This window comes from Carassius auratus, unplaced genomic scaffold, assembly GCF_003368295.1.
Source record: "Carassius auratus strain Wakin unplaced genomic scaffold, ASM336829v1 scaf_tig00011901, whole genome shotgun sequence".
NCBI classification, from domain to species: domain Eukaryota; kingdom Metazoa; phylum Chordata; class Actinopteri; order Cypriniformes; family Cyprinidae; genus Carassius; species Carassius auratus.
The window spans coordinates 124394-150317 of record NW_020524250.1 but is presented as its reverse complement, the minus strand read 5'-3'; the positions used below and the strand labels follow the sequence as shown (position 1 = coordinate 150317).

The 25924-nt window shown below is 38.4% G+C and overlaps 1 protein-coding gene and 1 long non-coding RNA gene across 2 annotated transcripts in view; both read right to left on the bottom strand.

The window, feature by feature from the left end:
- The window catches only part of LOC113073317 (citramalyl-CoA lyase, mitochondrial-like), a 61030-nt gene extending 38884 nt beyond the window's left edge, over positions 1–22146 (bottom strand). Inside the window, exon 1 of the mRNA XM_026246216.1 lies at positions 22094–22146. Coding sequence (XP_026102001.1) covers positions 22094–22137 — 44 coding nt within the window. The 5' untranslated portion in view covers positions 22138–22146. The remainder of the gene's footprint in view (positions 1–22093) is intronic.
- A 657-nt stretch (positions 22147–22803) lies between these two features.
- On the bottom strand, positions 22804–24361 carry LOC113073313 (uncharacterized). Its single transcript, XR_003280482.1, has 3 exons — positions 24283–24361; positions 23983–24100; positions 22804–23156 (listed from the first exon to the last, which is right to left on the bottom strand). It is a non-coding gene; the product is annotated as an uncharacterized LOC113073313 (long non-coding RNA).
- Positions 24362–25924: the final 1563 nt, after the last annotated feature.

Below are 25924 nucleotides of genomic sequence, written 5' to 3'. Positions count from 1 at the left end.
CATCCCGACTTGCACATTCCCAGTCAAAAGGTCCTGGCGATCGAGGCATGTATACTGCACCATGCAACCAGAAGGAGCCTACTTTTAACCCAAGTCGCTTTCTTTTCCTTTCACTTTAGCTGATTAATGGATCAACGCTGTAATTGATTAGAGGCAAGGTGTGAATTTAACCAGAGTTCAGCAGCAATAATGGTCTCTTGACAATAGCAGTCGGCGTAAAATGTAAAATGATAGCCTGCAGCCTGATGGCCATCAAAGGAGAGCAGCCCACATAAAGAGGCCGGCTATTCTTTAAAGCGCTGAATTTCTTTGGGCTCTTTTCTCTTGGTAATGCTGTCAGTTTAACTGACAGGAACCATTATGGACGGTGCTTGTCAGCTCACCTTCATAAAACAAGCTGTAAAACAGCAAATAACAGGCTTATATGGCTTCATTATCTGAGGCACTCTAAATCACAGTGGAGGCGCTGGATTCTCGCGTGTGTGGGTGCGTGTACCATCCCTTCAGTTCAACCCTCAACTGAGAGGGCAGACAGGGCGTTTTCAGAGAGTAAAAAGAGGGACAGAGAAGTTGAGTGGGTCCAAGCGCTAATAAACCTCATCCTTTTCATCAGCTACAACGATGAGAGAAGCCCCTCGCCATGTTAACCAATCATTATCCAACACTTAATTAATTAGTCCACATCAACTCGCCTATAGTTCCAAACCGATGTGATCAGGGGCATCCAATGTTAAGATAAAATGTCCTCACAGTGGGACACAACTTAAGTGGAGAGGAGAAGAACAAGGAGAGAGAGAGGGAGAGAGAGAGAGAGAAAACATTGTGTTAATAAAAGTACTGCCTCTGTGAAATTATTTAAGAGGTAAGGCGACAGAACGGGGTGGTCGAGGCACAGATGGAGACTGCATCTGGGAGTAGAAACCTTTTGCCACTGCAGCACGCTTGATGAGCAATCGGTTTTATTTATTTCATGCAAATAGATCCAGGCCTTTCACTAACCTGACAGCAGGGGCTGCGAGGTGTCGGCTTGTTTGAGGCGCTGAGCGTCTCTGACTGCTCGCTGAGGTGCTGCAGGGAAATACTGTGCGATAGGTGAAGGCAAGGCTGTCATGATATCAGATTTTCCTTACATGATTATCATGGCCAAAAGAATTCAGGACAACGGTATGAATCCCAATACCTATAGACATTTTAAGGGGAAAGACAATATTGCTATTAGTGAAATTCATCTTTAACTCTTTTGGTCAATGAATCACACTTAAAACAGGAGGAGGCAGAGAGAGTTTTTTTACTAAAGTAAAACTAAAATAAAATAACTATATTCAAGTGTGGGTAGACTGTTTGCGCTTTATTTAGCAGTTTTAATGGATGTCATCAGCTCCGACATTATTTAATGAGGCCAACGTAGCCACACATCCTACGTACTATGAGTGTCAACCAGTTACTGATGCTGGATTGCTTACAATATTAATTTATGTGTATCATTAAAGGGAGGGGGGGGGGGGGTGAAATGCTCATTTTCACTCAATATCCTGTTAATCTTGAGTACCTATATAAGTTAACCACACAGATATATTTGAAGCAATTTTACTCACCGCCTGCGGTTCCAACACATGATCGTGACCCTTTTTCGTTGGGATTGCATCATCCTTAAGAAATAAACGATACGCAAATCCGGCATCAAACTGGGCCTTGTTTGTAAAACAAGCATCTTCGAAATGCAGGGAACAAACAAAAACACTTGCACAACTCCGTCGATGCTCTGTAAAAATAAACTCCATCCACTGGTCCCTTAATGTTTTTTTTTTTTTGGTAATCTGTGCAGGGTTGTCTTGCCCTGGCAACCAAAAACACACTTCTTTTGTGACATTTCGCGACGCTCTCGCTCTGATCACTGTCTCTGCTCCGCTCTGCTCTATGGGAGTGCGCGCTCTTCCGGCAGAAGTGCCCCAGGACCCATATAAGGAAATTCCGCTCCATTAAACGTCACACAGACCCATACTCAAAAAAAAAACTTTCCGAAACTTGTGACAAACCGGAAGGAGTATTTTTGGAACAAAAATACTCCTTCAAACGTACAACTTAATTTTTGAAACTTTGTCCATGTTTAACATGGGAATCCAACTCTTTAACAGTGTAAAAAACTCAGTATGCATGAAATAGCATTTCACCCCCCCCCCCCCCCCCCCCACCCCTTTAACAATATCAATATTTTATTATTTTGAATAATTATACTTCCCTTAAGTTTGTTTCCCTGTTGGGGGTTCCTGAAAATCACTTGTGAAGTAATTTAGGAGAGTATTGAAAATGTGTTTTGATAAACATGGTGTTAAGCAGTTTTTTTTAGCAGTACAGCTTTGATTGATTCATTAAATTGATTAAATCATTCCCTTTTCACAATTACTTCATTCTTTCTGGAGTATTCATTAATTTCTTGATGATTCATTCATTTATTATCCCTAGTATCATAAGGGTATTTTTTTTTTTAAATCTGAAATCGGAGTATAATATTCTTTCCATTGATGTATGGTTTGTTAGGATAGTACAATATTTGGCTGAGATGCAGCTATTTGAAAATCTGGAATCTGAGAATGCAAAAAAAAAAAAAATGAAATATCAAGGAAATCACCTTTAAAGTTGCCCAAATTAAGTCCTTAGCAAAGCATATTACTAATATGTTATATATTTCCAGAAGGTCATTTACAAAATATTTTATGGAAAATTATTTTTTTTACTTCATATCATAATGAATCGTGGCATAAAAGAAAAATAAATAATTTTGACCCATACAAAGTATTGTTGGCCATTGCTACAACAAATATACCTGTGCTTCTTATGATTGGGTTTTGTTCTGCAGGGTCACATATATTAAAACAAGATGACTACTCTGAAATATGATGAATGCAAATAAACTGAGAAAAATAGTTGGATGGGTTGAGCCAAATATTAGTAATTCTATTTCACTGACAGTGAGCAGTGAGGAGAGGGAAAGAGAGAAACAAGAGATCAGTGTGACTGTCTCTTTAAACACGGGGAGGGCTAGAGAGAGACAGTCACAGGTTGAGAGGGCTGACTGATTAGCATTTGTTTAAAACAGCAGTGCTAAGATTGACGAGTCGCTGCCAGAAGCTCTGCGTGCCTGACATGCTCTATTCTCACTCCCACACACTCAAATGAACTACAAAAGACATAAGATGAACCAACAATGTTGACATTTTTTTAATTTTCTCCAGAAAAGACTCATCATCATTATGCCAAGGCATTGTAGATGGTTGACAGGGTGTTTCTATGTTTTTGCTTAAGATGGTTATTAGGTTGTTTTAAGCTTGCTAGATGATTATTTCCTGGACCACATAAATAATCACACCCTTAGTTTGTTTGAAATTGCATACTACATTTGTACATTTGAATTTAAGCTTACTTCACAGCTATTAGAAAAGTACATTGTAATATGAATATGGGAAGTATGAATGAAATTGGGATGCCATGATGTGCCATGATGTTACTGTCATGTGACCCACCGTCAGTTGTATCACTATTCACAAATCCTCTCCCGTGGCCTCATGGGATAGTAAAGTGTCCATTAAATGCACACTTCAGAATCTCAGCGTACATCGTAGGTCATCTGGGTACTTTTTGCCTACGTTTTTTTTTTTTGTATACTATGAATTTTTGGGCATTCTGCTAGCAAGGAAGTGTTCAATTTCAGACAGACTTCTATCGGTATCTATGATATTATATACTCTAGATATAACTCAGTTCCCTCCTCCAAGGGAAGTCTATTATTTTCATAAATTATGCATAAAAATTTTGGCAAACAATATTCAGCCAATATTGTTGCCTGTAAACGATGCTACACTGTTACCTGTTATCACCATGACCAAAATGTGTAAATGTGTAAAAATGTGTAAATATGCACATTTTATAAGGGAAAAATATTGAGAGGCGGCTCACAGCTGAAGAACTTTACTACGGCTGGTTAAATTTATCACCCGAGAATACGATTTCATTTTCATTATAAAAAATAATTTCGATGCATCACCCATTTTTATTCATTTTATGGTTTACCAAGCTGAGTCCAAGTCCTATAACTAAGTAACAGAACACATCATCTCAGTAAGTGTTTGAAGTATGTCGTCATCACAAAAGCTTCAAGACAAGTTACAGTCCAAACTGTCCATTCACTGATCCAGAGTGCATTATGATTATGCAGTTGCTTGCATTTAAGAATGCAACCCTCACCCACACACTCTTGCATGCACCCACACACAGGTGGCTAAACAAATCTAACCTTTATGCCATGTCAAAGGAAGCAAACACACACACACACACACACACACATACACACACAGACTCTCACTCACTCAGCCCCAGACAGGCGTTTCTTTGTCATACCTCTACTCTCGACAGGCCCTGCCATCTTCACGCCACGCTCAACTCTTCTGGCTGCACTCCAAAGCACCTCAAAAACACGCCTCGCTCAGTCCCTCCGCCATATGGACAGATCTGAGCCCTTTGTAGTCATCTCTCTATGGAAGGCCTACCTGACTAAAGCCCAGCGGACTACGACCTGCAGGGATGAGCACGCTGGCGCCAGAGATTGGCTCTTAAACACGGCGTAACACTTGCCATCTGACTGCCGTAACAATCTGGACAATTCACACACACACACACACACATACATAAATACAAACACCTATATACACCAGACGGACATGTTATGACTTCTGCAGAATAGAAACAATAGAAATAGCTAGTTTCTTTCATATTCTTTTTTCAACATATTTGTTTAAACTGAATATATTTTTAAATAAATGTTATTAAATATGTTATAGAAAGGTGCCATGAAAGCCCTGACTCGTGACAAAAACTATTTTCATAATATATAACTGTTTTTATTAATTCTTTACTCGCCCTCTTCTCATTTTCTTTGATAGAATACATAAGAGGACATTTTAAAGAATGTTCAAGCTGATCTTTTCAATAGAAGAAAGCATAAAAAATCTACAGGCTGTTAAGCAGAAAAAAAAAACAAAAAGCTTCATAAAAGTACCGCAAATGTAGCCAATGCAACTCATACACCAAGAGATTACATGTCCTCTACTCGTTTTATGTGAAGAAAACCCTAAATTGTTTTTCACTATAAAGGAGTACACATTTAAACTTTACACAATTGTTATAAGACTTCAATGGCATTAAACCTTGATGTGCCAGATTTGGAACATCAATATGAACAAAAGTGATTTGAGAGAGCTATAGTTCTTACCGCATGGCTTAAGAAGTTTTGAGTTCACTGAAAGGACAAGGGCAGTGTAGATTTCTTTCTATATTTTCTATATTTGTTCCACGAAACATAAAAATTCATACAGTTTTGGAATGACATGAAGGTGAGAAAATGATGACAATTTTTATATTTTTGAGAGACTATTCCTTTAACTCTTACATTAAGATGTCAGGATGCTTACGCAATGATTGTGGGGCACAGCCCATAGCAGCGTATGTGTGTGTGTGTGTGTGTGTGTGTGTGTGTGTGTGAGGGAAAGATGGATGGTCTAGCTGCACCACAGGTGGCTGAGGCCCAGCGCAGGGAGGATACGGGTCAGAAAGACTCTGTCTCCAGCTTTGTGGATATGAAGGCAGCCCATGTGTCTCTTTGAACAGAACAACTGAACACAGAACAAATAGTGAGAATTCATAGATGGAAAATGACCCAGGTAAGATCTTCCCATACCACCCATCTTTCCAGTAGACTGAAGCTGCCAGTATGAGCAGTTGCATTTTACCCAGAGTCTCAGTCCAAACTGAAATGGCACTGGTATGACCCTGAATTCAGATAGAAGATGAAAAATATAGATTTTTATTGAATATTATAATATTGACATATATTCTGCCGTACAGTATATTCAACATATAAGCAATTAATGATTATTACACATTTGATGTGCATCATGCTTCAAAGAAAAAAAAAAAAGTTTATGCAAATTGAAATGTAAATAATGCCCTTAGAATTAGAGTTAGGTGTTAACAGCTATAATTACTCACTTTATCCACAGAAATAACTTTTTCCCCCTCATGTATAAGTATCAGATTCAACATTGGCCCATTTAAAAAGTACTGGATCTAAATTAAAATAAGTGGACTTAGCCACCCCTACTATAGAATTGTTTACTCTAATTTAATCCCAAACAGTTCTTCTAAAACTGCCCAACACAAGCCTGATTAGTTAACCTCGCCCTCAAGTGGTAGGACCTGGTACTGCACGTGTTTCCGCAGCATCTCTTGTGTGTGCTTCTGAAAACTTGGGAAATCATGACTGATTTTAGTTAGGTTGATCAAAGAGTGACTGACACATTAAAAAAAATTAATTATACGTGTTTATGTAAAAGAAAAACGATACAAATGTGTCGAATCAAATTTCTCAGGGCACAAATTACCCTGATAAACTCACACATGCTTGAGTTGGTGGTTAGAGACAGAACAAATGAGAGGTGCCTCTTTCACGGGTGTCCCCTTCTCCTCTAAAACACCCTGAACCCAGAAAAGACACAGAAACGAGCACCGCCATTACTTAACAAAGAGACTGTGACACTCGTGCTGACCCTGGGTCAGTGAAACCTGTCATGAACCGTGTGCATTTACAGCACTATTAGACATTTAAACAGGATTCAGACTCTCTCAGGCATGAATGTTTCCACCAGACCTGCACTAATAGCATCTAAACAGCTAATATCAACAGGACGGCCATTCAAATGCGGCATGCATGACTGACGTTTAGCTAGAACCCGGTCTCTAGCCAGATAACGGTGTAAATGTGTAAGTGCTACTGGTGACGCATCTTAAAATCATTGGATGAAATGGGGGGGATTTCAGCCTTTCTAGTTCGTAATAAAATGTGTTCCTTAGAACATCAATACAAAAATCTCTTTGGGTAAATAAAGACAACTCTGTTTTTGAGGCTGTTGTGGTCCGTGCATGTATGCGTGTGTGACCCAGAAGCCTATGTGACTGAACACCCCCCACCAGCCCCCTCCCTTCCACCCAGTCCAGATCCTTTAATTAATACTGGCTTAGACCCGATTGCTTCTGACACTACAGGGAGTTTCCTGAAGCCCAACCTACTTCTGCTCCACAACACAGTGACCAAATCCACCGAGGCCGCCCACCTCCACTCACACACAAGACCTTGTGAAGACAGTAATTAAAATCCAACCATATTCTAGTTAAGAATTCATTCAAATAACAGGCTTTGGTCCTTGCGGGCCATCTCAAGCAGTTAAAATAACAAGGTTCTGTCGTTAGGCTCTTAACGATACTCAGCTCATTCGGAACAAGCATTACCCAACAATCCAATAACAAACCCTTACAGATCAGACTACTGGGCCTAAACTGTAATCTACGGTGATAACGCACAGCTGAAAACTTGATTTCCTCTATTATTTAATTATCTGGCTTCCTGTAAAAACCACCTAAACACTTACACTAGGAGAAGCAAATTCAGATAATCAACATTTATCGCTGCCACATTTTCACCCAGCACAGAGCAGGAGGAGGAGCTGTGCATGCAAGTTCCAAAACCACGATATCGCACCCAATGTGGGGTTAGAAATCCAGCGTTGCCTTGTTGGGAATCGCTCAGACAGATCTGCGGTCTACACGGTATTCTAAGTATCCGACGGCTCCGGGAACATTCGTTATGAGCATTGTAACTTCTCAAAACCGAAGGCTTATTTAAATGCATTTACGATACAAAATTTCAGCTCAAAATGCTAAGCAGACATGCTGCTGCGCGGTTCTCGAAAGTAAATACCAGGTTTGGTTTAATTGGCGTGACAGTGGAAACATGACTGAAGGCTACGGCTATAATCCAACATTCCAAAACCACTGAATACAGTATTAACATACAGAATCCAATGGAATCTGGAATACAAATGCAAAGCGGAGGGCAGCAGGGAATAAAAAGAGCGAACGTGGAAAGGCAGAGTGGAGGTGGGAGGGAGGAAAGGGCAGCGTGTTTGTTTTCTTGCCTCTGGCTAATGAATTTACTAAACTGCCAGGTGGATGCAAATGGCAGAGCAGGCGCCTCGACTCTGCAGACAGCAAACTTCACAGCATCTGTAGAAACGCCGCAGTAAATCCAGACGGCCTACATCAATGTGTAAGCAAAGGGGGCGGGGGGGATAAACAACCCTTCATCCTAAGGAGAAAGGCATACAGTTAAACAACTCTTTTAAAGAGACAGATTAGCGCTAACACCAAACGGCTAAGTGGAGTGCCCCAGATTTTCTCACTAAATGACAGTCCATCTTTTTCATTCAACGCCACCAACTCCATTCATACAAAAAATGCTATCTCTCCTCAATGTAGTTTGCTACTTTTTGTTAGTAGTTCGCAGCTTCACGAACAAGCCTGTCTTTAGAGGATTTCAAAAATAACTGCTGCAGGAAAAAGTTTATGCAATTTAGTGACTGCTACTTTTAGTTTAATTAGTTATGCCTTGTTCCTGGCAGTCAGTTCCTACGCTGATAAGCTCAACAAAATTAATTCTCACATCTCGCTGAATAAAATCTGGATAATCAGTATGATGGAGGGAGGGATGGAGGGAGGGTGGGAGGTGGTGGTGGAAAGGGAGGAATGGAAGCTGTTGTGCTTGGCCATGGGCCGCATCCAACCACCACCCTTCCTTCCCCGCTCCACCTGGACAACATTTCTGCCACCTGATACACATCAATACGGAAAATACACGTCACGCATTAAAGCAAATACATGAGATGAGAAAGATGATTTTGCACTTAAACTGGAGTCTAGGTTTTTCACCTCCAGCTGACATAACCACTGACAGCACGGCTCATGACTCAAGAGGAAATTATTTGAAAAGGTTCCATGTGATATTTCAGAAGCTTTCCTGTACAGGCGGCACATCGGTATGCTAATGATGGAAACTTCAGCAGACTGACACCCAGGTCAGGCAGGGTTGGCACCAAATGCACACTTTTTTTGTTTGGATAATGTTGGGATTTTCATAACAGCTCGCCTAAGCGTGGCGTCAAATGATAACACTTATCGTCTTGTTTGAGCTTTGACGGGACTCCAAAAATAGTCACAACTGCATCTCTCTGCACATAACATACACAAATCAAACTTAGAAAGCATTCACTGCCAGAGTTAGAGTCAGATTATAGCTGAGCCCTTACTACGGAGCAACTCTAATGAAGTCCGTCTGCGCCTCCTTAACCCGAGTTAGCGAACTGGTTTCAATTTAGACTTGTAAGGGACAGAAGCTTTCCAAAATCCCAGGCCTCATGACTTCCTTCCGTGGATGTAGAGGAATGCCGTCTGGCTTTATGCACTGCTGTAGGACTACAATAAAGCTAGAGGAAAGGAGGCGAGTCAGGGGCATGCTTTTACCCCTTCTATGCCCCACTGTACCTTCATCTGTGAGAGCTACATAAGCCTGGGAAAAATCATACCAGGCATTGAGCGGAGTTGAAAAAAAATAAAAGTAAAAATAATTAAATAAATAATTGTGTTTTTTTTTTTTTTTTTTACCCCAGACAAATCTCTTATGATTGATAAACAGATGACAAGCATATGATGGTGATAATGGTCTAATAAGAATTAATAATAAATGGGTTTATTATGGTAAAATATCATTAAAAAAAAAAATATTAATTTCTAAGTGCAACCCAACTAAAATCCGTCGAGGAAATAAAACAATACAACTATTAATAAAAGAAAATAATTAAAATACAAACACATCTTAACAGCAAAAGCTGCATGCTATAGGAAAATTTTAATAAACTAAAAAGTGACCTGCCTAAGAAAAAAATCTAAAAATCTTGCTCAAAGCAAGATTGCTGTAGCCTGTATCAAATACACAGTGGTTAAAGCAGTCGAACAAGAAGTCCCTTTTCTGACCACGGCTGTATCCTGTATTTTCCAATTATCACCTTTTAAAGGCCAGCTGGGTGCATTCCAAACCATCAGGGGGCAATTCCATTTGCATTGCTCTGAGACAAAGTCATGCTCAAGTACGCTCGTAGTAAAGTTCATTACGAGTGAAGAGACACCATCATTGCTTTCATTATTTTGGGAACAGGTTTCCTCATTTTCTGATCCCGGGTCCACGTTATTGATCCAATCTTTCGCGCTCTCTCAGCTATGACACCAATCAGAATCTGCACAAAATCAGAGCGCACAACGCGAGCCACAGGGAAATACACTTCATTATAGAGGAGAAAATTGTCAGTAAGGATAAACTGGGCAGTTTGTTTTATCTCCATGTTACTTTTTCCTTTCCCCTTTAGTCTTTATTATCTCCATAATGGCCTGTCTGGTCTGTATCAGCGATTATATTTGTATTTTGTACAGTCAAACAGCTTTTCTACCAGCTTTTCTTTTTCTGAGAGTCTTTTCCTCTGAGTCATCGGTGCGCTTCGCTATTCCTCCTTAATACAGCATAATTTATTTTAAAAAATAGCCTACATTTTAAACTTTTGATAGACCCCAGTGCACCGGGCCCACAGTAAAAATGGTATGCCACATTTAGCCCGACAGCATTGTGGGTATTTTCACAGTTTATAGTGCTGTGCCAATGCATGTGGCGCTAAAGACGTTGGGACGGGAGTGTAGCATGGAAAGAAAAGTCAACAGGGACACAAAAACGGCATCAAGATGACTCTAGGTCAACATAATGGCAGATCAAACACAGTGTAACCAGAAAAAGAGGCAAACAATGTTCACCCGTTCTCACTGGTGGAGAAATATCTAAATCAGTAAGCTACTGTGTGAATGGAGGTGGGAGAATGGGGGGGTGAAGTACAAAGGCCAGCGTTGAGCTTTCGCAGTGTCGTGGCCCCTGAGCTGTCCAGACACAGCAAAGGGGGCGAGGTGTGAAGGAGGAGAGAGACGAGGGCCTCTTGGGACACGCACCCACCTCCACACCAGCAGTCCCTTAATGTGCTGTGTCTAATGCGTCTATTTAGGTTTTGGGGTGCAACAGTGCACAGACTCAGGTTTTTGGGCGGCCTCAGGCGAGGAGCATGGCTATCACCTATCCCAACAGCTGGGGCCCAGGAGGGTAAACAAAAGCCTGTAGGAAGAAGCGCATGGCTGCGGCTGGGTCTAAAAGCCATGGCGATGTGTCTGAGAGATGTTTACCGTGGCCTGACTACCAGCAGCACAGGATGGAAATCCAACATCTTGGAAAACACACACACACAAAAAAAAAAAAACAGAAAACCAGGAACTCAACGGAATCAAAAAAACACACCGCAACAGGTTTTCCCAGTAATTGTGAACACAAACAGTCTGTTCCAAACACAAGAAAGACCCCCAAATGTTATTTTGTTCCATTTCATATTTAGTGTCCAGTTGCCTTAATTTGCAATCTTGTGATGGGCTCATTGTCAAACGGACAGATCAAAGCCGTGCCAACTGGACTAAGGGGGGTTTGTGGGGACAAGCCAGCACCGGAATTAAAGGGAAAAGGCCTCAAAAGGCTGTTCCTCTAAAGGCTTTGGTGCCATTCCCAGGTCGTCACTTTCAAATGACCTGGTCTGTAATTCACACGTCTTCATAATCACGGCCCTTCGTGTCGACTGAATACAAATTCATGCGGATCAGACAAATAAAAGGAATTTGCTTTTTTAAAAGGCCGGCCATGCCACCACCAATTTCAGCCTATCTGTTTGTTGGGCCGCTCAGGAAGGTTAAACCGTTTAGAGGACCTTTTCAGCTAAACAAACTGTTCCCCTCAAACCTTTCAGACACGAGCATAGAAAAAAAAATGCCATGGGCAAATTCATGAGGCTGCATTTCTTTGTTCAGAAGTAACTACAAACAAAGAGATTGTGTCATCATTTCTTAGCTACCGATAAACCAAACAATACCAGTCACAAATGTTAGTTTTTTCCTCTGGTAAAATGAGTATTCCAAGCACAGCAAAAAAGCCACAGATGTACTGAGACACCCTCACCTGTTGGTGCATTTAGCAGCTGGGGCAGATTCTGATAAAGAACGCTCTTCTGGGGACATTTACAAAGGCGTTAAAATAATTCACTTTGTGCTCTCACGGAAGCAAAATCAGAGAATAATTAGCCTAGTTGTTTGTTGGCACATCAGCTATTAAGTGATAATTAGTTCAGAAGTGAAGTGTTTGAAGAGGCCTGACTGATCTATGTACTAGTCCCATATGAACCTCTGTGTTTCGCGTAACAAGTAAACCTTCACTTAGACATGCATCTCAAGTCACCAATAGATTTAAATATTTTTGACCCAAAGCCCACCATTCAAGAGGTGAAGAAATGAATGGATTTTGAACAGAATGTACTACCCAAAACAGTACATTGTGGATTTTTTTTTTCCAGAAAACCTTTGTACTCCTTTCCTAACTCCAGATATACAGTGATGACTAAGTGCAAAAATGGGGTATGCAACATATGGATCACATAAGGGGTGTCACAAATCACATACGGGCGTTAATTTATGGATATATTATGTGGCATCCACAATAATCCCCAAAGATATGACAGATATTTATACCTCCACCAATATATATATATATTGTATTTCTACAGAGAACCTTCATAGATTCCTTTCTCAATGTTACATGATTACTGAGTGAATAAATAGTGGAAAAATAGTCTGGTTCATTAAATTTAGACTTTCACCTCATACTAACCCTAACAATTGCAAAAATGAAAACAAAAAAGGCCAGTCGCCAAGGACTTCCTGTATCACACCACTGTCCCAGAAACAGGTTTGCATGAAGAACAGAATTTCATAAAAAACAAAGCAAATACACTTAACTATAGTGTACACAGTACTACTTAGAAAGCTTTTAGTGCACAACACTATTACATTCCCATTGGCAACCTGTTAGTCTTTTAAGGTCCCTTCTTTAACACCTTAAATACATGAGGCTTCCCTGCTATTTAAAGGAAAGTATTACATGATAACACAGTTCAGAAAAAGTGCAGCCAAGAGTTGTTGTCCTCTTCCCAACCCATGCCACCGAACGGTCAGGGAAAAGATTAAACCGACAACAAGGTCTGGAGAAAAAAAACACAGCTTATACGTCACGGTCACACCTCATCCCAGGGGTCAGCCTCAGGCCAGAGCGTGCTACAGTGCCACACGCGATACTGTATCGCAGCTTTCTCAGCACCTTAACAACACGATGATCCCGTGATTAAGACTGACATGAGCTAAGCCCTGCCTGACACAGTCATCGTGCAGTTACCATGACACCTCGGCGCTGACACCAGCTGCGTGCAACGGGAAACAGGTCTCCAGTCGCTTTAGCAATGTAAACATGCGGTCGCAACTAAACGAGACGCAGTCGTTTAGATTCATGTAAATTGTGGTTCAATCAGAATGACATGCAAGAGTAACCAGTTATCAGTGGAAATTAAGACTTATTCTGGTTCAAGCTCAATCATCAGCATTTATGGCATAATGCTATAAAAAAATATATATATATATATATTATTTACTTTGTCACTATGACAACACAACTGCCATTAACTCCAAAACAATTGTAAAAATGAATTACACAGCTTTTCAAATAACTCCGGTTTTAATAAAATAATTAATGTTCTTGTTTTTGAGTTTTCCAACGTGACCTATTTTTTCATTACAAGTTGCAATTAATTTAATCAACAATTCGATTAATGAACAAATCACAATCACCAATCCTGTTGATTCAGCTTGACTTGTATCAAACCCTGAATATTCCTTTAAGGATATCAGTAGGCCCCTGGTTTTAAATCAGTAGCCACCCCCCAATTTACAGCTGATGCTGACCTCATGTATTCCTGTAAATAAGTGACGTGGCTTTAACAGTGCCCAGATTCAGCCATGGGAAAAGGTTTCCAGCCTCATCAGTCCTTCTAATAACAAAAGGACCACATTTCACTGCACCTCTACGAACAAAGGGATTTGGTCGGTTCCCAATAAGGAACTAAACTGCAGAGAATGGGACACTACCTTCACAAGTGACCCTTAAACTTAGGGTAAACCTTGTGGCGTCTCAACAAAGCTACACTGCACCTTTTCACGTAAGAAAAGTGCAGACAGCTTCTGACAGTTGCTCCCAGTTTCAAAAAAAAGAAAAAGTGCCATCATAAAACGAGGTCTAGGAAACAGGATAAGCACTCCAGCCAAGACTATAAAACGCTCACTGGGAACTTGAAAGCTGCGCAGGCAAAGTTGAGGGCTGCCATCTGGAAACAATAAACAAACAAAAACTAACCAAACAAATATTGCGTGTACTCAGGAGGCACTAACTGTAACCGAACCGAAGGCAGCTGAGCCTTAAGGGGTCAGTGATGCAGACAGACACATTCTACGAGCACAGATTTTTCTCTGGAGTGTGATGAGGTGTGTGTGGGGGGGGGTCTTTGGCTCGGTCCAGTTCCTGTTTGTGGCAGAATCTTGGCCTTGTTCTAATGAGCTGCAGCACTAGCAGGGCAGCGTCTGCCCTTATTCCCAGTGATGTGAACAGGCGCCCATCTCGCTCCCCATTAAGAGGCGTAAGTAAACGGTCTCGCTTGCCTGCGTGCTCCCACCTCCAAAGGCCGTACCGGTTCACCCCTTTGGGAATGGGACAGGATGCATTGAACGAGATTTTCAGGAGCAGGCGTTCGACACAGAGAGCATCCGGAAAGGCAGGAGGGGTCAGAGTGGAGTTATTTATTTAATAATCAAAAAAGCTTTCAGAGTACAAATATCTTTTTCAAGCCCTAGGTATCTCTTATTATATATATATATATATATATATATATATATATTATAGATGCATTTTTGATTGATTAATTAACTTCTTTATTTTGCATGCTGTTCTTTAGCTTTAAAAGGCTCTTGTAAAAGTTGTATTTTTTTAAATTCCCTCTAAAAACATGCAGCTACCCATTTTCATCACATATCTATGTATTTATTTTTGTTATTTTTATTTATTTTTTGGTGTGCTGCTATTCACAAGATGCAGTAAAAAAAAAAAGATGTCAAATTTTTTTTTTTTTAAAATGGGCCTTTAAGACCCATTCTGTTGCCCCTTAAAAAAATGATTCCAATATGGCTAATTATACAGGGTTTCCTTCCAACAGGTAAACAAGCTTTTTAGGCAACCTGCTGACTACTCGATTTTGCAGATTACTAGCTGTTACAAATCCTCTGTGCTGAATACAAGAGTGTGATGTACATGGTTGCTGACATCGGGACAAACTACTTTCTAGCCTAAAGGTGAAACTAAAAGACACAAAAAGCAAAGAAGCAATAGGAAAGAGGAAGTAAGCTGTAATCATTGCAGGGGTGATATCCACAATTAGTAGGTTTTTTCAGGTTCAATGTGCTCCTAACACATGTCTGCCGAAAGCAGAGAAATCTGATTAACTCCCTCCAAATCCCACAGACGTGTGAATACCTGAAAAAAAAAAATCAAGTTCAGCCAAACCTTGAAAATCAAACTGGAGAGACAGTATTGCATTCATAGCGCAAAAAAATAAAAAAACCTACTGAAACTGGCATGAGTACTTTTATTTAAAAAGCATTTTAGAATTTGCAACTTTTTTCTTTTAGTACTTTTTCTTTCTAAAATAAAATCATGCCACATTTAATAAATAGGGTTACTATACGAAAAATATCTCTCTGTTTTTTTTTTTTTTTTTATTAGACAATTTGTAAGGTTGAATTTTGTCTATATGTGTGTTTGTTTTAAATACACATTCCGGCAGAATAGCATTTCTGTGAATCTGACAACACCTGTGCTACTTTCATATGATGAAACGCTGTTAAAAGAGATGATTCCCTGAAGGAAAAAAAAAGAGAAATTCACAGGCAGGAGCTTTGTTCTCCACAAAACACAAATCCAGAGCATTACAGACCTATTATGAAAAGAGAAGTCCAATAACCTAAATTTGACATTTAACAGTTACTATAAAATTAACATTGACTCACTTATTCAAATCCATAAACATACTCCCAAAGCAACATGAGCCAAATGCTCAATTCGGGATTACAACAGTTCATCCAACGCAGTGGGAAAAGAGCCTTAAACCAATATGAAAATTACAAAAGCATTTATAGAAATTACAACCGGTGTTTTAATAGTCCAAAGCACTTTGAAACACGGTGAGAGTATATGGCTTGCCCAGGTTGCAAATAAGCTACAGACATTATTCTAATATTAGAGCCATATAAGAACGGACAAGCAGGCAATATTCAGGATCCCCAGCGCCACCTATCTTCCAAACACAGCTGAACGCAGATCTCCAACCTCCTGCTGCGTAGCCTGAACCACGATGTGCTCATTTCCAAAGCTAATGAGAAACGGTGGAACGTTGGCTGGCTTGGTGGAGCCTCACAGACACGGAGAGAAGGAGCCCAGCCCAACCTCAGGGCTCCTATCTCCCCATTTCCATGTGCTGCACCATGGGAAATCTGCTCCTATTATTATTTCTCCTCTTATTGCTTGTGTTCTTTTAATATTTCATTCAGTCATTAAAAAGGGATGGATATGATTTCATTGCACGCTTCATCGCCAGAGACTAATTTCACTGTAAGTGCTGTTTGCTCTGGCCTTTAAATTAGAACTTAAGATCCGTGTTTCTACATAAAATTAGCAGCCTCTAGTGATTTAAGAGGTGGAGAGACAGTATTTAGGAAGGTTGGCATGTCACCCACATGCACTTATTCAAATATATAATCTATGTACTGAAAAAAAAAAATGAAAAAAATTTTGCAGTTGGATGGTTGTACACTATACCGGACCATATTTGTACGAAAATACTAGAGTATAACTCTCAAAATAAATAGCAAATAAAATATAAAATAAGCAATATTAAACAAACAAATAACTGTGTAGCATTCCTCTATATTTTTTTCTATTATTAATAGATTATCTTATATTATTATAATTTTATAATGTTTTTTTTATTGTAATAATTTCAATAATTATTTTATTGCTATTGTAATGCTGTATTTCTAAGAATCTCTAATAATACTCAATGCAATAACTTATATTTTATTTATGTTTATATAAAATAATGTATCCAACAATAAATACAAGAAAAAAAAACAAGTAAGGAATACAACTGTATTCTTGTCAATAAAATGGTAAGTTGAAACTTCATTGAATTGCAGGCCCTGCAGGCCCTGGAGTGTGACCAAAGGGCAATAATCAAACGTTGCAAACACTGACACCATGGGGACAGAGAGAGAACTGCTGCCACAAACTTGAGCATCGAAATCACTATAAATATTCCTTCAGCTGCCTGCTGTAAACTCAGCACTAAAGTTAATAATTATGATGTATAAGACAGAAGATGCGTGTTGATTTCGGTTGATCTTGGCACAGCGTGGCCTTCCCAGTCCAGGTGTCTCTCCAGAGCTCTGCCTGCAGTATGATGAACTGAGCGTGGCAGACACTGTGGCAGGAGATCATACAAGCCAACGCACAAACCCCACACTGCAGCCAGTTCACCTGATGCTAGCAGTGACTCAGTGGTTTCTCTCTAAACATTTTCTCAGAACTGGTACCTTCTGTTTAGTCGCACACACAACAAAGCGTGTTTATCAAAAACAGCCGCCCGATGTAACACCTTATTGTTTCGTTGTAAACGTTACACTAATCATGGAGCTGTGTAGTAGTTTTAAAAGAGAAAAAATAAAACAAAACATTCGGAAATTAAGGTACAGTACCTTTTAAAAGCTAATATAATATGAAAAATTTAGGTACTACACTTTAAGGGTTAATAAGCACAAAAATTCACTTTCTATTTTTTTTTTTTATATATAAAAATATTATGATTAATTATGTATCTAAAAGTCAAACAAAGCCCATCATAATTTTGTGCCACTCTCACGTTCAAACTCGTGTGAATCAAAGGCAAAGTTTCAACATCCCATCGCTGTTATGTCTGAAAACAGCGAATATTCCCAAAACTGTTCATTTAATCCGAGCACAAGCTCGATCGGTGAACCGCACGAGTCCAGGGGTCTGGCTCTAGAACAAGATTCTATTGTTACATTGTTCACACATTCCTGAAAGGCCATGTTTATACAGATGCGAGCCCATGGCCTATCTGAGGAGCCGCTCTCTGGCCGAGACCCTCCGTTGATCAAAGCTTTTAATGCAAGAGCAGAGGCACTTGTTTGGGTCGGTGGGGACTCAGAGCACAAATCTCCATCTGTTGGCCGTATGGAACTTCTCAGTTACCTCTGGGAGAAGAACGCTTCGAACTGCCATCCCTCTAACATTCAGTTTACTCAGCTGGCTCCCAATCCTGTTACCTCCCCTTTGTTTTTCCCCCAGAACATGTGTTAAGTTAATGCTCTGTAACAAATTTCAAAGGCCCGATTTAAGGGGGTCAACAACAGGTAATAGACCGATATATTGACGTACTGATCTGAAATGTGAGAGCAAGATGAGCGCAAAAACGATATCTGTTTTTTTTTTTTTTTTTACATAAAGAGCAAAGAGATATAAACACAACCTTTAACACACTTTATGAGGGAGCGGCATTGAATCCAGCTTACTCATTTCACACTAAAACAACCTCAGGCTTGCTTTGATCACACTGGGTCAGCCGGCTAACTCATATTTTGGTTACACGGTTCAGGCCGTATTCTAGAAGGTGGTTGGTTACAGTGAGGCTCGGGTTTTGTATCGTAATTGGATTAAGGCCACACACCTCTGCTCCTGTTACCGGCACCAATCAATGTGGAAATGAGTTGTCAACACATCACTATTTACTCAGCACTCATTTATTTTTCTATGGGATGCCAAAGGCTGCACCTACACTAAAAGGCACCAGATGAGGGGAGATTGGCGGCTTTGAACATTTCAAATGATCTGTCCTGTCCTGTTGACTTTGTTCGGAAATGTCACAGTCCTTCCACACACACACACACACACACACACACACAAGGAATATTAGAACAGGAAAAAACAACAACCGTAATTTATCCCTTACATGCACTGCCGGCGCAGTTTATATACAAATTTTAACACGGACCGTATATATGCTTCAGTAGTTTGTAACTTGTAATAACTTAGTAACTTGATGGAAACGGGCACAGTGGGATATTTTGGGGCACTCATTTAGCATTTAAAACAAGGTTCATCGTTACAAACAAGATGGACAAATATAAGCAAAAACCCATCAGGATCAGATCCCAAAAGAAGTTAATTAAAATGTTTCGCAAATGAAGGCATAAAGAACCCCAACTTTGATTTATGCCAACAAACCCCTCTAAAATTGCTTTCCATTGCTTCCAGGTATTCGAGGGCATTTGCACAGTTGCTCTTAATCGAAAAAGTTATAGTAGCACATTACACTTCATGGTTTTATAACCAGTACTATAAAGTCTTGGCAGGCCTCGAAAGGGGAAGCTGCCCATTAACTTAAAGGGTCCAAGCGCGGGAAGTGTAATTGACAAGCTCTAGGCTACTTTCATCACTTGTCGAGTTCATAGCGTCAATCCATGTTTCCTCTGGGATGCTGTTGCATCTTTGACATGAGGGTGTTTGTGACATATCCCAGTCTGCTTCCAAGCCAGTGGCTCTCGGCTCTCCATAAAACACACACACACACACACACACAAACCGCTCACGGGCCTCAGAATTGGGTCCAGCCCGTGCAGTTAGCCATGTGTTCAAATTTCCTTCCAAGCCACCTCAGTTTGCTCTATAGCTTTTGTGGCAGGAGAGAAAAAAAAAGAAAAGAAACACACATCAGCTCACAGTTATTAAAAAAATGGAAAGCTGATGATAATCCAGGTTCTCTATACATGCGCCCGGGCAAACTAATTAAACAGTGAATGTGTGAGAAGCGAGTTCCTTTATAGAAGCTGAACAAATGGATTTGTCTTCAAGGGATAACAAACATGAACTGCTGGTTTAATTAACAGAGTTAAACACATCCTCCTGGACGACCTCAGGCACCGAAGCTGTCATTAGACGCACTGCATATTCACATCCTAACTGCAAATATGACAAACCCTGGCGTGACAGTCACAGTTCACACTGTACATTAGCTGGCCCATCAGTAGAGCGCCTCTGGAAATTCATCTGCTATGAATTACAGCCACCTGGCACCATGTCCTGATGACCAATGCCCAATATGGACAGATTACTGGGACCTTAAAACCATGCCTTCTTTGTAATTGACATTTAAACCGTTTGAAGTCCCTCATTAAAGTCTCTCAAGAGGAATTAGACACAGATGTAGCATGTAGAAGTACAGTACTAATTTGCTTTAGCGATTTTGAGGGGTTGTTTAAAATACCTCTGGAAAAGTCTACAATGTTGAATTCTTAAGGATTCGAAACTTAATGTAATTTAATAATCATTCATGTCTGAAGGACATAGATTTTTAAAATTGGAAAATGTTGCACACACACCATCAAAATAAAATGTAAACATGGTCTTAAGAGAATCACTAAACCATTTATTTATTTATTTTATTTATTAAGATTGGTCAAGTCAAAATTGTGACTTTACTCAAATGCTGAAAATACGGTCTTGCGGTCTTGCAAACAAAGATCAATAAATGTATTAATCCATAATAATTATAAAATAATAATAAAAGAAAATACTTGCTGTGGCTGCCCACTCTTAGTAAACTTTAGAATAAAGACAATTCCAAGAATTCTGTAAACAGAACAGATATATTCTAAATGAATATAAAAAACGTAGATTAATTCAGTATTATATTAAGAATCATTTAAGCTCAAAAATAAAATTTATTTGATTTGGAAACTATTCGAAGCATCCATTCATATAAAATTCATAGTTTAATTCAGTATTATTTAATTATTATTACTCCAATCAAATTAATCCAATATAAATATAAATGTATATATAAAAGAGAGTGCTGTGAAATATCACAAGCATCTTTATATCTTTACACATGTACACATACAGTACCATTGAAAAGTTTGGGATAAGTGAGATATTTTGTAATGTTTTTGAAAGAAGTCCCATTTTTACCAAGGTTGAATTTATTTAATAATAATAATAAATAAATATATATATATATATATATATATATATATATATATATATATATATATATATATATATATATATATATATATATATTATATATTATTCTTGTAATTTATTTTTTATTATGTAATTTATTCCGGTGATGGCTAAGCTGAATTTATCATTATCACCAATATTGAAAACAGTTCTGCTGCTTATATTTATGTGGAAACGATTATAAAATTTTTTTTCCCTAGGATTCTTCCTAATTTTAATTGAAATTTTAAAAGATTATTTATTCAAGATAATGAATATAATATGAATTTCTTTATAAAATAAAAAAATAAACATACTGACCCAACATATACATACATACATACATACATACATATATATATATATATATATATACATACATATACATACATATATATATATATATATATATATATATATATATATATATATATATATATATATATATTATTCTGTAGTATAAGACTACAATGAAGGAATCATTAATTATTATTTATTTTTTATTTTTTTCAGTCAACCTATTTTGCTAGCAAACAACCGACAGGTGTATCAGCAGCACACCAAATGCTCCTTGACATATTACTGAATAACATACACATACAGGATGCATAATAGTTCTAGCTCAAAACAATATTTAATTTGCTTTGGATACTATCCAAACATCCATTCTGCATCTGACTAACGTTAGGCAACAGGACTCAGGTTTGACCAATGGTTGTGGACATCAAACTTCAGCTTTCTTGTTCAATCTTTAGACATCTCTGGTAAGAAATATCAACAAACGAGACATATGGAGGACTACAGACTTCGGTTACACAAACTTTTTGTGACACAGAAACAAATCATTTAAATAAACAGACAACCAAACTGTTATTGTTCTAAAGCAAAGCATAGAAACATGTCAATGTCACACTCATAAAATAAGAGTTTGGTCAAATTCTCCCTTAATTCTCTACGTTTGGTTTTATGGGACGTCCTTATACTACAAATGCACTTAAAAAACGACCAGTGTCATTAATACAGGATGTATAATGTAAAGAGGAGAGAAATCTGTAGTAGCTTCAAACTTACAACACAGACTCTCTTCTGTAAGCACGTCCTATGCGCAGCGCCATGTCTTCCGCTTTCTCACATGAGATGCTCCTATTGGCTCACAGCGTCGCTATGTGTAAAAGTAAAGACATTTGATTGGCCAGAGAAAATTAAGTGTCCACGAAGAATTGCCTCTTTCTAATTTAAAGTCGCATGCAAGTGCATTTGTTCTGGAGTAAGAAATATTAGCATTACTACTACTACTACTACTGCTGCTGCTACTACTAATAACTCTACAACTGATTAACCTAATAATTCCTCAGCCTTTTCATCTTTTAATGTGGAGTATATTATCATACCTATAAATGTTTGGGGGCAATGTTCAGAAAATACCACATTACTTCTTATTTCTGCAGTATGTAGTAAATATTGTGCACATTTTTGGACATAAAATACCTATGACCTACATTTGCCCAGAGAGTTGCAGAATACAACTAAAACACACTTTGTGGAATTGTACCCCAATACAATGCACTAAACTTGACCTTCCATTACAGTGTGGAAGTAAATTCAGCCTTGGATTTTAAAATTCTTTTGACTCATTATTTTAACTCACTGAGTTACAACATTTTATTCACATAAAACTGGATCATGAAATTATTATTTGCATTCCCATAATGACATAAGAATGCTTCTTACTTAATTATAATAATGAGATCAACAATGTTTGAAACATTTAGTTACATTATACATACTAATTCAAAATTTTTTTTTTTTCTTTTACTTGATACATCAAGTGTACAGCGAGCTAGTAAGCCAGTACTCCATTCCAAGCTTAGCCTCAGTTTGGTGATGATCCTGGTTGTCATGTCTATGTGCTGACGTGCACGACACCATCACTGGAGTGCACTCCAGGAACCGGCGCACAGCGGTGGTGAATTACTACTACTACCATCAGCCAGGTCCATGCGTGGCAAACAAATGACATGCAATATTTGCCATGATTAAGTCAGCAGGGGACTCTGAGGAAATGTCAGGTTTCAAAAACCCTTTCTTTGGCTATGCGATGGTTGTGCACAGCATTGCTTGAAGGAGAGGAACTCTGTAAGAGCCACCAAAAAAGAAAAAGAAAAAAAGAAATACAAATTATTTCCTGAAACGACTTCAACTACTACGAAACATTCATTTTCATTAGAATATAAAATAAATGAGCAAACCATGTCACACTAGATTACATAAATTGTTTTGTAAAATTAAAACTATATTTGGGGGAAAAAAATTATGTTAAAATTCTATCTAAAATATTTTTTTAATGTCAGAAGATATATCTCTCATATTAGAGCATTCAGTGCCAACATGAGGTATGAAATAAATTGCATATCCAAGACAGTAGAGAAATGCAGTCTATGTTTTAATATATATACTGCAAAAAATACTAAACTAAACTAAGACTACATGGCCTGCAACAATATCACAACATAACAGGTGTAGAATGGGAACTCAAATTAAACATATTGCATATAGTTTGAAATTCCATTCATGGGTTACTTGGAAACTCCCTTTTTCTTGCTCAATGCCTTTCATCAACCTCAATTGTCGTCTGTTAATCCAGTTTTGATAGCATTTGGCACACTTTCTTTGGATCACAGCAAGATCCACGACTTCTATTCTGGTCTCCCCATAGGAACCACATAGCCCCCGAAAGAAGCCAGAGTTCGGTCGTCCCAAAAAAAGGGGGCCTGTGTGCCGTCTGATGAAAGTCGCTCAGATACACACAACAAATCATAATCGGACCATTTCACTCTTGATACCAAAACTGATACAGCACCAGCATTATTTAATGGCAGTATAAATCATGGGAAGTGTTTAATGGCTATTGAAAGAAGCTGAATGTTATGAACTGATGTTAGAATATATAGAATACATACAGGAGCTCTTGACCGTCTTTGTTCTCTTTGGTCTACACTGGTGCAAATGGACAATGAATCAGCAGGGTTTGGTGTCTTGGATGTCTGGTTCATTGAAAATCTTGAAATAGTGCCAACCCTGAAGCGGGAGATTAAAGAACAAAAATGGATGGCAAAATGTATGGATGAAAAAAAGTCATAATCGAACTCTGGAATTTAAAGTAAAAAATAAAATAAAATAAAATAAAAAACATTGTCTGTATTTGCATTCAATTTCATATTATATTGTGAATTTTGGTCTATATGATTTAATAATATTACCTGCAATTGTGTTTAATTGATACCAATTCTGTATTTCATCTCTGGAGTCTTTGAAGAAACAAGAATAAGTAAATAATATACAGTACATCCAACAAAAACAAGAAGAAAAAAAAAATCCTTGATACATGATAAATATTGGTTTTGAATATGTCTTTTATAGAGTCTGTGTTAATAAATGCAAATCACAAAGATTCGTTACGAGTGCCATCAATGCTTTCCCAGTGTTGGCAACGTTCACCTAGGGGTACATCCCATCACAGAAATGTCACTGGATTTGGTATGAAACCATGACATTTAGACCTAAGATCTCCATTGTGATTTTCACCAAGTTTTTTTTTTTTTATCATTTTCTCAGAGACACATGTAAGTTAATGCTAAAATAAATAATAATAATAATAATAATAATAATAATGCATATGAATAAATTAAACATTCTGTCATTCATAACAAAAAGAAAAGAAAAGAAAAGAAAGAAAAGAAATGTACTTACTAAATATATCCTGTGTTCAGATGCAAAAGCCTCTAAGTGCTGTTTGAAATGTTCTTCTAAAATGAGCATTTTTCCAAGGGTCCTATGTGTAGGTTCAGTTATTTTACATTAACTGCAATTAATATTTTCTTTTCTTTGCCAATAATGTGAAATAACTGAAAACAATCACAGGACCCTGAGAACAATGCTCTCTTTTCCTCTCTTTTCCTCTCTCTCTCTCTCTCTTCCTATATATATGTGTGTGTATATATATATATATATATATATATATAAAGTATGTCCAAATTTAGACAGATAATAACATTTAAAAGAAATGAAGGATTTTAAAAAGATGTACAAGATTAACATTAAGATGTTATTTAATGTAATAATAAAAAATAAAAAATAAAAACAAACAAAACTGAAAGTAGCAATAGAGTGGCACTAGAGTGGTTTCCTCACACTGCTGTGTTTTTACAGGCAAGCAACTGCAAAGCTGAGTTTCAAAGTTATTAATCTGGAATTTACCTTTTTTGCTTTTTGCGGTTTGGGGGTTCTAAAAACTGTCAAAACAGTGCTGCTCTGCTGTGGTAAAGACCAAACTCAAGACAGCAGCAATTTGTGACATTATCACTGTTCATTTATAATGAAGAGCCCAACCCAAATTTAAAGCAGGGCAACATGTCACAAACAACCCATGTCACGGACACAACACCTACAACCTGTAAAACCACAATGCCGAGACTATTTATTCGTTGCCTTCTCACATCAGTAGTAATCTCAGTTTTGGTGGCGCTAGCAGAGGCTGAATTCCGTCATTGCTAAACCACGTTCTTCCACAACTCACATTAAGTATTACAAATGATATCATGGCAATTTGTCACGCTCCTCAGTTCAGTGATGTTTTACCGACTCATTTACTATGATACCTTGTTACGGATCCAGCTGCGAATCAGAGACTTGTCATGGGGCTTGGGGCAGACCCCCTCTGTGGCTACCCAATGACCTGGAAGGCAATAGGGGATGCCAGTGCCTAGAGCATGTGCTGCACTGACAGAGCAGCAGGGCTCTGTCAAAAGGCCTCCCATACAAACTTTCCAGATCACTCTGTTTTTAACAGATGAGTAAGCAGCCACGGAGCGAGCCTTCGGATTTGTGAATCACAGGTTTCCT